Source organism: Oncorhynchus clarkii, chromosome 30, assembly GCF_045791955.1.
Source record: "Oncorhynchus clarkii lewisi isolate Uvic-CL-2024 chromosome 30, UVic_Ocla_1.0, whole genome shotgun sequence".
Taxonomy (NCBI): Eukaryota; Metazoa; Chordata; class Actinopteri; order Salmoniformes; family Salmonidae; genus Oncorhynchus; species Oncorhynchus clarkii.
In genome coordinates, this window is record NC_092176.1 from 41,914,265 (window position 1) to 41,926,427 (window position 12,163).

The 12,163-nt window shown below is 49.0% G+C and overlaps 1 protein-coding gene across 1 annotated transcript in view; it reads right to left on the minus strand.

Moving 5' to 3' along the window:
- Positions 1-12,163, minus strand: part of LOC139389426 (BMP-2-inducible protein kinase-like) — a 100,840-nt gene that overhangs the window by 20,704 nt on the left and 67,973 nt on the right. Inside the window, exons 12-13 of the mRNA XM_071136172.1 lie at positions 7,683-7,775; positions 148-434 (exon numbers count right to left, since the gene is read on the minus strand). Of these exons, the coding sequence (XP_070992273.1) occupies positions 148-434; positions 7,683-7,775 (380 nt within the window). The remainder of the gene's footprint in view (positions 1-147; positions 435-7,682; positions 7,776-12,163) is intronic.

Sequence of the window (12,163 nt, forward strand, 5' to 3'; positions counted from 1 at the left end):
AGAGAGGGAGGTATGAAGTGGGGCAGGCTAATGATCACCATAGATTGAGATGCTTTATGATGTGCTGTATTACTTGTGGTGTCTGTGCTACTGACAGACATTACAGGCACATAAATATTGGGGTATGAAGTGACTGAGGGATGTTACCTGGTGTATAGAGCCTCAACAGGGGAAGGTGTCACATTTCCAGCACCAGCCCCGATTGCCACGACCCCAGGGCTGACCCCAGATCCAGCCGGGTTAAAAGATCCCAAAGGATGTTGGAACTCTAGCGGCGAGGTCACAGTGGGCTGCTGGGTGGAATGCTGTTGATGTTGTAGCTGTTGTTGTAGTAGTTGTTGTTGTTGATGGAGTTGTAGTTGCTGTTGTTGTAGTAGTTGTTGTTGTTGTTGTTGTTGCTGCTGCTGTGCAAAGGCCTGGTGGTACTGGTGCATCTGACAGGGGAGGGGAACGAGGTAACAGTGATGTCACGTTGACGATGAGAGAGACATGATTACAGACACACTGAATCTGTGATGGACAGGATCAGACCATAGGACTGACAGTAATAGAGACTTATATTAAAAGGTTGATTATGGCTTGACAGTGACGAAACGCAAAATGTATGGATAAGTGATATTTCCTAAAACACTCACTTTACTAAAGTGACTACAATGGACGAGAGAGAGCCTGATTTCCTCTGTGTAATTGCTTCATATGTCACAATTTAACACAGTCACACACAGCGAACCGGTGGAGCTTTACCCTCTCCTCTCCTCCTCCTCCCCCCCTCTCCTCTCCTCCCTTCCCTCATCCTCCCCTCCTTCTCCTCTTCTCCTCCCCTCTCCCCTCCCTTCCTCTCCCTTCCTCTCCCCTCCTCTCCTCCTCCTCTCCCCTCCTCTCCCCTCCCCTCCCCTCCCTTCCTCTCCCCTCCTCTCCTCTCCCTTCCTCTCCCCTCCTCTCCTCTCCTCCTCTCCCTTCCCCTGATAACCGTGTGGACGGAGCAGATTGCTGCTGAAATTAAAACAGATGGTAACCGTTGGGTGGAAAACGAGCTAAAACTGACTCTGCCTTTAAAGTACGTATTTGGATGACTGGTGTTGGCGACGGTTGACACAGAGGGTACGTAAATATGAACGGTAGGATATTTTTAGGATGAAGTCACTGCTCTGCACCCTTTACGTTTTGGCAGAGGTCTGTTCAGCGAGGGAGATGCCAGTGAGTGTTTGGAGAAGGAGCTTCATTTGACACAGAATGAAATAGCCAGCTGTTTCCAGCGTCCTGTCACACTGTGCATGTTCTTACGCTCCTAAACAAGAGAGTTTCGCTTCCCTCTACAGAACGTTATATCTCGGCTATGTCAAGCGTTCAATATAGTTTCATCCAGGTACATTTATATCTTATTGGCTGCATTAAAATAAAACTGGGGGAGGTTTCAGTGTGTGGTAACCCATCTTTTATTTGTATACCTTGCAGTTCATCTGCAACTTACGGGATTTGTGTTCAATATGTCTAAACTACAGCTCTTACCACGGCTGAGTAGTGGCTGAGTAGTGGCTGAGTAGTGGGCCTGTTGTTGATGTGACATGGCTGAGTAGTGGCTGAGTAGTGGGCCTGTTGTTGATGTGACATGGCTGAGTCGTGGGCCTGTTGTTGATGATGTGACATGGCTGAGTAGTGGGCCTGTTGTTGTTGATGTGACATGGCTGAGTAGTGGGCCTGTTGTTGTTGGTGTGACATGGCTGAGTAGTGGGCCTGTTGTTGTTGATGTGACATGGCTGAGTCGTGGGCCTGTTGTTGTTGATGTGACATGGCTGAGTCGTGGGCCTGTTGTTGATGATGTGACATGGCTGAGTAGTGGGCCTGTTGTTGTTGATGTGACATGGCTGAGTAGTGGGCCTGTTGTTGTTGGTGTGACATGGCTGAGTAGTGGGCCTGTTGTTGTTGATGTGACATGGCTGAGTCGTGGGCCTGTTGTTGTTGATGTGACATGGCTGAGTCGTGGGCCTGTTGTTGTTGATGTGACATGGCTGAGTCGTGGGCCTGTTGTTGTTGATGTGACATGGCTGAGTAGTGGGCCTGTTGTTGATGTTGTTACATGGCTGAGTAGTGGGCCTGTTGTTGATGTTGTTACATGGCTGAGTAGTGGGCCTGTTGTTGATGTGACATGGCTGAGTCGTGGGCCTGTTGTTGATGTGACATGGCTGAGTAGTGGGCCTGTTGTTTATGTGACATGGCTGAGTAGTGGGCCTGTTGTTGATGTGACATGGCTGAGTCGTGGGCCTGTTGTTGATGTGACATGGCTGAGTCGTGGGCCTGTTGTTGATGTGACATGGCTGAGTCGTGGGCCTGTTGTTGATGTGACATGGCTGAGTCGTGGGCCTGTTGTTGATGTGACATGGCTGAGTCGTGGGCCTGTTGTTGTTGATGTTGTGACATGGCTGAGTAGTGGGCCTGTTGTTGTTGATGTGACATGGCTGAGTAGTGGGCCTGTTGTTGATGTTGTGACATGGCTGAGTAGTGGGCCTGTTGTTGATGTTGTTACATGGCTGAGTAGTGGGCCTGTTGTTGATGTTGTTACATGGCTGAGTAGTGGCTGAGTAGTGGGCCTGTTGTTGATGTTGTTACATGGCTGAGTAGTGGGCCTGTTGTGGATGTTGTTACATGGCTGAGTAGTGGGCCTGTTGTTGATGTTGTTACATGGCTGAGTAGTGGCTGAGTAGTGGGCCTGTTGTTGATGTTGTTACATGGCTGAGTAGTGGGCCTGTTGTTGTTGATGTGTCATGGCTGAGTAGTGGGCCTGTTGTTGTTGATGTGACATGGCTGAGTAGTGGGCCTGTTGTTGTTGATGTGACATGGCTGAGTAGTGGGCCTGTTGTTGATGTTGTGACATGGCTGAGTAGTGGGCCTTTTGTTGATGTGACATGGCTGAGTAGTGGGCCTGTTGTTGATGTGACATGGCTGAGTCGTGGGCCTGTTGTTGATGTGACATGGCTGAGTAGTGGGCCTGTTGTTGTTGATGTGACATGGCTGAGTCGTGGGCCTGTTGTTGATGTGACATGGCTGAGTCGTGGGCCTGTTGTTGATGTGACATGGCTGAGTCGTGGGCCTGTTGTTGTTGTTGATGTGACATGGCTGAGTCGTGGGCCTGTTGTTGTTGATGTGACATGGCTGAGTAGTGGGCCTGTTGTTGTTGATGTTGTGACATGGCTGAGTAGTGGGCCTGTTGTTGTTGATGTGACATGGCTGAGTAGTGGGCCTGTTGTTGATGTTGTGACATGGCTGAGTAGTGGGCCTGTTGTTGTTGATGTGACATGGCTGAGTAGTGGGCCTGTTGTTGATGTGACATGGCTGAGTAGTGGGCCTGTTGTTGTTGATGTGACATGGCTGAGTAGTGGGCCTGTTGTTGTTGATGTGACATGGCTGAGTAGTGGGCCTGTTGTTGTTGATGTGACATGGCTGAGTAGTGGGCCTGTTGTTGATGTTGTTACATGGCTGAGTAGTGGCTGAGTAGTGGGCCTGTTGTTGATGTTGTTACATGGCTGAGTAGTGGGCCTGTTGTGGATGTTGTTACATGGCTGAGTAGTGGGCCTGTTGTTGATGTTGTTACATGGCTGAGTAGTGGCTGAGTAGTGGGCCTGTTGTTGATGTTGTTACATGGCTGAGTAGTGGGCCTGTTGTTGTTGATGTGTCATGGCTGAGTAGTGGGCCTGTTGTTGTTGATGTGACATGGCTGAGTAGTGGGCCTGTTGTTGTTGATGTGACATGGCTGAGTAGTGGGCCTGTTGTTGATGTTGTGACATGGCTGAGTAGTGGGCCTTTTGTTGATGTGACATGGCTGAGTAGTGGGCCTGTTGTTGATGTGACATGGCTGAGTCGTGGGCCTGTTGTTGATGTGACATGGCTGAGTCGTGGGCCTGTTGTTGATGTGACATGGCTGAGTCGTGGGCCTGTTGTTGTTGTTGATGTGACATGGCTGAGTCGTGGGCCTGTTGTTGTTGATGTGACATGGCTGAGTAGTGGGCCTGTTGTTGTTGATGTTGTGACATGGCTGAGTAGTGGGCCTGTTGTTGTTGATGTGACATGGCTGAGTAGTGGGCCTGTTGTTGATGTTGTGACATGGCTGAGTAGTGGGCCTGTTGTTGTTGATGTGACATGGCTGAGTAGTGGGCCTGTTGTTGATGTGACATGGCTGAGTAGTGGGCCTGTTGTTGTTGATGTGACATGGCTGAGTAGTGGGCCTGTTGTTGTTGATGTGACATGGCTGAGTAGTGGGCCTGTTGTTGTTGATGTGACATGGCTGAGTAGTGGGCCTGTTGTTGATGTTGTGACATGGCTGAGTAGTGGGCCTGTTGTTGATGTTGTGACATGGCTGAGTAGTGGGCCTGTTGTTGTTGATGTGACATGGCTGAGTAGTGGGCCTGTTGTTGTTGATGTGACATGGCTGAGTCATGTTTTTTTTTCTCCCCTCTACTCTACCCCCTCCCTCCCTCAACTATCCCCCCCACTCTACTGCTATTTCCCCCCCACTCTAATGCTATTCCCCCCCCACTCTAATGCTAATCCCCCCCACTCTAATGCTATTCACCCCCCCCCACTCTACTGCTATTCACTCCCCCCCCCCTCTACTGCTATTCACTCCCCCCCCCCTCTACTGCTATTCACTCCCCCCCCCCACTACTGCTATTTACTCCCCCCCCCACTACTGCTATTCACTCCCCCCCCACTACTGCTATTCACCCCCCACCCCACTGCTATTCCTTTCCCCCCACTACTGCTATTCACTCCCCCCACTACTGCTATTCCCCCCCCCCACTCTACTGCTATTCCCCCCCCACTTTACTGCTCCCCCCCACTACTGCTCCCCCCCCACTCTACTGCTATTCAACCCCCCCCCCCACTCTACTGCTTTTCACCCCCCCCCCCCACTCTACTGCTATTCACCCCCCCCCCCCACTCTACTGCTATTCACCCCCCCCCCCACTCTACTGCTATTCACCCCCCCCCCACTCTACTGCTATTCACCCCCCCCCCCCCACTCTACTGCTATTCACCCCCCCCCCCCCCCCACTCTACTGCTATTCACCCCCCCCCCCCCCCACTCTACTGCTATTCACCCCCCCCCCCCCCCCCCCCCACTCTACTGCTATTCACCCCCCCCCCCCCCCCCCCCACTCTACTGCTATTCACCCCCCCCCCACTCTACTGCTATTCACCCCCCCCCAACTCTCCTGCTATTCACCCCCCCACCCAACTCTACTGCTATTCACCCCCCCACTCACTCTACTGCTATTCACCCCCCCCACTCACTCTACTGCTATTCACCCCCCCACCCACTCTACTGCTATTCACCCCCCCACCCACTCTACTGCTATTCACCCCCCCACCCACTCTACTGCTATTCCTCCCCCCCACTCTACTGCTATTCCTCCCCCCCACTCTACTGCTCGTCCGTCCCCCCCACTCTACTGCTATTCCTCCCCCCCACTCTACTGCTAGTCCTCCCCCCCCCCTACTGCTCGTCCGTCCCCCCAACTCTACTGCTCGTCCGTCCCCCCCACTCTACTGCTATTCCCCCCCCCAACTCTACTGCTATTCCCCCCCCCAACTCTACTGCTATTCCCCCCCCCAACTCTACTGCTATTCCCCCCCCCCCAACTCTACTGCTATTCCCCCCCCCCCAACTCTACTGCTATTCCCCCCCCCCCCAACTCTACTTCTATTCCCCCCCCCAACTCTACTGCTATTCCCCCCCCCCCAACTCTACTGCTATCCCCCCCCCCCAACTCTACTGCTATCCCCCCCCCAACTCTACTGCTATCCCCCCCCCAACTCTACTGCTATCCCCCCCCCCAACTCTACTGCTATTCCCCCCCCCCCAACTCTACTGCTATTCCCCCCCCCCCCAACTCTACTGCTATTCCCCCCCCCCCAACTCTACTGCTATTCCCCCCCCCCCAACTCTACTGCTATTCCCCCCCCCCCCCAACTCTACTGCTATTCCCCTCCCAACTCTACTGCTATTCCCCCCCCCCAACTCTACTGCTACCCCCCCCCCCCAACTCTACTGCTACCCCCCCCCCAACTCTACTGCTCCCCCCCCACTCTACTGCTCCCCCCCCACTCTACTGCCCCCTTCTAACCCCTCCCCCTCTACTAACCCCTCCCCCCACTCTACTGCCCCCTTCTAACCCCTCCCCCTCTACTAACCCAACCCCCTCTACTAACCCCACCCCCCCCCCTCTACTAACCCCACCCCCCCCTCTACTAACCCCCCCCCCCCCCCTCTACTAACCCCCCCCCCTCTACTAACCCCACCCCCCCCTACTAACCCCACCCCCCCTCTACTAACCACCCCCCCTCTACTAACCACCCCCCCTCTACTAACCACCCCCCCTCTCCTACCCCTGCTACCCCTGCTATCCCCTCCAGCAATGCTTCTCCTTACAGATATTCCACTCACTCCGTTACCTTTAGTTAAATAGTAATATGTATCGTAGCACCCCGTATTAAATCGGCATATTCAACAGCATTTAAGAAATGTATTATTACCTTTAACAGTGTTCTCTTGTGAACAAGCCATCAATGTTTTGTGATTGATGGTGTCGTAAAAATGTTGGCTAACAGGTTAGCAATTAGCATGTTTCACATTTCAGTGGAAATACTACTACCATCAGATTTTGCATAAGCTGTTTAGCAAAAAAATTAAATATGTCCTGTACTAATCGGCAGTTATTGTCCACCTTACTATTTTGTTCAATTACAAGATATATATCCGTTTAATTTTGTTCAAAAAAAGAGACACCAACCTCGGATCCGAAGTGTTTCCTAGATAGTTGTCTCTTCTTCCAGTAAGAACAACAGGATTTGCTTGTCAACTTTTCATTGCGACTTCCGGAAGAGTCTTGAAAATGTTTTTTCTTCTACCAACATAATTTTCAGTGTTGTAACCAAATAATGTTTCATTATTTTTGTTTTACAGATTAAATCTTATGGTTTTGAAAAAGTAGATAAGTGTAATACTAACATCTAAATTATTCACTCATTTATATTACAATATACAAAAATAGATCTATCACCTTAATGAAAACTCACCAAAAACCTCATTTAAATTACAAATTGCAATGAAAATTGGTGGTCAGCTAGCTAGAAGGGCGTCTTTAGTCGCGAAAACGTACCACCAAGGTTTTAATTTGAAAAAAGGCAAAGAGCCCATTTTTAAACATAGGCTGGGCCTAAGCTCTTAGCAGCTTGATAGAAAACCTGTTTGGATTTAGATCAAATTTCAGTCCAATGGAAGGGCTTTAAGAGAGGTTTAATTCATGGCTTAATATGTAATTGTTTTAACTGTCCAAACTGATGTATGTTATATAAATATGCTTGTTTAACTTTATCTGGTTAGCCATTCCAAATAAGGTGAAATAATTTTTTCCCCCCGCATGATTTGAGAAAATATTTTCCTGGAGTCGGTAGAAGCAGGAATACATATGTTAACTGTGATGTCACTAGAGAATTAATCAGAGAATTAAATTAACACGTGTTTCCCTCTCCAAGGTTTCAAGATCACTCAACTTTTCCGGGATATGTACACCAAGCACATAGACTTCACCATTCATGCAATTTAAAATCAGCTGTGTGTCTCTTACCTACCATGGCTGCGTAGTGGGCTTGTGTGTGTGTGTGTGTGTGTGTGTGTGACTTACCATTGCTACGTAGTGGGCCTGTGCCTGGGCCTGTGCCTGTTGTTGCTGATACATGGGCTGTATCATCATCTGCTGCTGAAGGGCCTGCTGGTACTGAGAGGACAGAGGCAGACCATCTCAGATTGCTATCGATTATTTACAGACCATCTCAGATTGCTATCGATTATTTACAGACCATCTCAGATTGCTATCGATTATTTACAGACCATCTCAGATTGCTATCGATTATTTACAGACCATCTCAGATTGCTATCGATTATTTACAGACCATCTCAAATCAAATCAAATTTTATTTGTCACATACACATGGTTAGCAGATGTTAATGCGAGTGTAGCGAAATGCTTGTGCTTCTAGTTCCGACAATGCAGTAATAACAAGTAATCTAACTAACAATTCCAAAACTACTGTCTTGTACACAGTGTAAGGGGATAAAGAATATGTACATAAGGATATATGAATGAGTGATGGTACAGAGCAGCATAGGCAAGATACAGTAGATGGTATCGAGTACAGTATGTACAAATGAGATGAGTATGTAAACAAAGTGGCATAGTTTAAAGTGGCTAGTGATACATGTATTACATAAGGATACAGTCGATGATATAGAGTACAGTATATACGTATGCATATGAGATGAATAATGTAGGGTAAGTAACATTATATAAGGTAGCATTGTTTAAAGTGGCTAGTGATATATTTACATCATTTCCCATCAATTCCCATTATTAAAGTGGCTGGAGTTGAGTCAGTGTCAGTGTGTTGGCAGCAGCCACTCAATGTTAGTGGTGGCTGTTTAACAGTCTGATAGCCTTGAGATAGAAGCTGTTTTTCAGTCTCTCGGTCCCAGCTTTGATGCACCTGTACTGACCTCGCCTTCTGGATGATAGCGGGGTGAACAGGCAGTGGCTCGGGTGGTTGATGTCCTTGATGATCTTTATGGCCTTCCTGTGACATCGGGTGGTGTAGGTGTCCTGGAGGGCAGGTAGTTTGCCCCCGGTGATGCGTTGTGCAGACCTCACTACCCTCTGGAGAGCCTTACGGTTGAGGGCGGAGCAGTTGCCGTACCAGGCGGTGATACAGCCCGCCAGGATGCTCTCGATTGTGCATCTGTAGAAGTTTGTGAGTGCTTTTGGTGACAAGCCGAATTTCTTCAGCCTCCTGAGGTTGAAGAGGCGCTGCTGCGCCTTCTTCACAATGCTGTCTGTGTGAGTGGACCAATTCAGTTTGTCTGTGATGTGTATGCCGAGGAACTTAAAACTTGCTACCCTCTCCACTACTGTTCCATCGATGTGGATAGGGGGGTGTTCCCTCTGCTGTTTCCTGAAGTCCACAATCATCTCCTTAGTTTTGTTGACGTTGAGTGTGAGGTTATTTTCCTGACACCACACTCCGAGGGCCCTCACCTCCTCCCTGTAGGCCGTCTCGTCGTTGTTGGTAATCAAGCCTACCACTGTTGTGTCGTCCGCAAACTTGATGATTGAGTTGGAGGCGTGCGTGGCCACGCAGTCGTGGGTGAACAGGGAGTACAGGAGAGGGCTCAGAACGCACCCTTGTGGGGCCCCAGTGTTGAGGATCAGCGGGGAGGAGATGTTGTTGCCTACCCTCACCACCTGGGGGCGGCCCGTCAGGAAGTCCAGTACCCAGTTGCACAGGGCGGGGTCGAGACCCAGGGTCTCGAGCTTGATGACGAGCTTGGAGGGTACTATGGTGTTGAATGCCGAGCTGTAGTCAATGAACAGCATTCTCACATAGGTATTCCTCTTGTCCAGATGGGTTAGGGCAGTGTGCAGTGTGGTTGAGATTGCATCGTCTGTGGACCTATTTGGGCGGTAAGCAAATTGGAGTGGGTCTAGGGTGTCAGGTAGGGTGGAGGTGATATGGTCCTTGACTAGTCTCTCAAAGCACTTCATGATGACGGAAGTGAGTGCTACGGGGCGGTAGTCGTTTAGCTCAGTTACCTTAGCTTTCTTGGGAACAGGAACAATGGTGGCCCTCTTGAAGCATGTGGGAACAGCAGACTGGTATAGGGATTGATTGAATATGTCCGTAAACACACCGGCCAGCTGGTCTGCGCATGCTCTGAGGGCGCGGCTGGGGATGCCGTCTGGGCCTGCAGCCTTGCGAGGGTTAACACGTTTAAATGTCTTACTCACCTCGGCTGCAGTGAAGGAGAGACCGCAAGTTTTCGTTGCAGGCCGTGTCAGTGGCACTGTATTGTCCTCAAAGCGGGCAAAAAAGTTATTTAGTCTGCCTGGGAGCAGGACATCCTGGTCCGTGACTGGGCTGGATTTTTTCCTGTAGTCCGTGATTGACTGTAGACCCTGCCACATGCCTCTTGTGTCTGAGCCGTTGAATTGAGATTCTACTTTGTCTCTGTACTGACGCTTAGCTTGTTTGATAGCCTTGCGGAGAGAATAGCTGCACTGTTTGTATTCGGTCATGTTACCAGACACCTTGCCCTGATTAAAAGCAGTGGTTCGCGCTTTCAGTTACACACGAATGCTGCCATCAATCCACGGTTTCTGGTTAGGGATTGATATCGATTATTTACAGACCATCTTAGATTGATATCGATTATTTACAGACCATCTTAGATTGCTATCGATTATTTACAGACCATCTTAGATTGCTATCGATTATTTACAGACCATCTTAGATTGATATAGATTATTTACAGACCATCTTAGATTGATATCGATTATTTACAGACCATCTTAGATTGATATCGATTATTTACAGACCATCTTAGATTGCTATCGATTATTTACAGACCATCTTAGATTGATATAGATTATTTACAGACCATCTTAGATTGATATCGATTATTTACAGACCATCTTAGATTGATATTTGTTTCCCATGATTGTTCAATGAACCATAAACAATTAATGAACATGCACCTGTGGAACGGTCGTTTAGACACTAACAGCTCACAGACAGTAGGCAATTAAAGGTCACAGTTATGAAAACCTAGGACACTAAAGAGGCCTTTCTACTGACTCTGAAAAACACCAAAAGAAAGATGCCCAGGGTCCCTGCTCATCTGTGTGGACGTGCCTTAGGCATGCTGCAAGGAGGCATGAGGACTGCGAGATGTGGCCAGGGCAATAAATTGCAATGTCCATACTGTAAGACACCTAAGACAGTGCTACAGTGAGACATGACGGACAGCTTATCGTCCTCGCAGTGGCAGACCACGTGTAACAACACCTGCACAGGATCGGTACATCCGAACACCACACCTGTGGGACAGGTACAGGATGGCACCAACAACTGCCCTGGTTACACCAGGAACGCACAATCCCTCCGTCAGTGCTCAGTCATGGTCTGGGTCGGTGTGTCACAGCATCATCGGACTGAGCTTGTTGTCATTGCAGGTAATCTCAACGCTGTGCGTTACAGGGGAGACATCCTCCTCCCTCATGTGGTACCCTTCCTGCAGGCTCATCCTGAGATACACTCCAGCATGACAATGCCACCAGCCATACTGCTCGTTCTGTGCGTGATTTCCTGCAAGACAGGAATGTCAGTGTTCTGCCATGGCCAGCGAAGAGCCCAGATCTCAATCCCATTGAGCATGTCTGGGACCTGTTGGATTGGAGGGTGAGGGCTAGGGCCATTCCCCCCAGAAATGTCTGGGAACTTGCAGGTGCCTTGGTGGAAGAGTGGGGTAACATCTCACAGCAAGAACTGGCAAATCTGGTGCAGTCCATTAGGAGGAGATGCACTGTAGTACTTAATGCAGCTGGTGGCCACACCAGATACTGACTGTTACTTTTGATTTTGACCCTCCCTTTGTTCAGGGACACATTATTCCATTTCTGTTAGTCACATGTCTGTGGAACTTGTTCAGTTTATGTCTCAGTTGTTGAATCTTGTTGTTCATACAAATATTTACACATGTTAAGATTGCTGAAAATAAACACAGTTGACAGTGAGAGGATGTTTATTTTTTGCTGAGTTGACAACACTGATTTTGGTTTTGCTAAAGTGTGCCTCGCTTAATATAACCCTGGTGTCAGACAGCGTGAGGGTTTCTCAGTAGAACCTTAATATACCCCCTGGTGTCAGACAGCGTGAGGGTTTATCAGTAGAACCTTAATATAACCCCTGGTGTCAGACAGCGTGAGGGTTTCTCAGTAGAACCTTAATATAACCCCTGGTGTCAGACAGCGTGAGGGTTTATCAGTAGAACCTTAATATAACCCCTGGTGTCAGACAGCGTGAGGGTTTCTCAGCAGTACCTTAATATAACCCCTGGTGTCAGACAGCGTGAGGGTTTATCAGTAAAACCTTAATATAACCCTGGTGTCAGACAGCGTGAGGGTTTATCAGTAGAACCTTAATATAACCCCTGGTGTCAGACAGCGTGAGGGTTTATCAGCAGTACCTTAATATAACCCCTGGTGTCAGACAGCGGGAGGGTTTATCAGTAGAACCTTAATATAACCCTGGTGTCAGACAGCGTGAGGGTTTATCA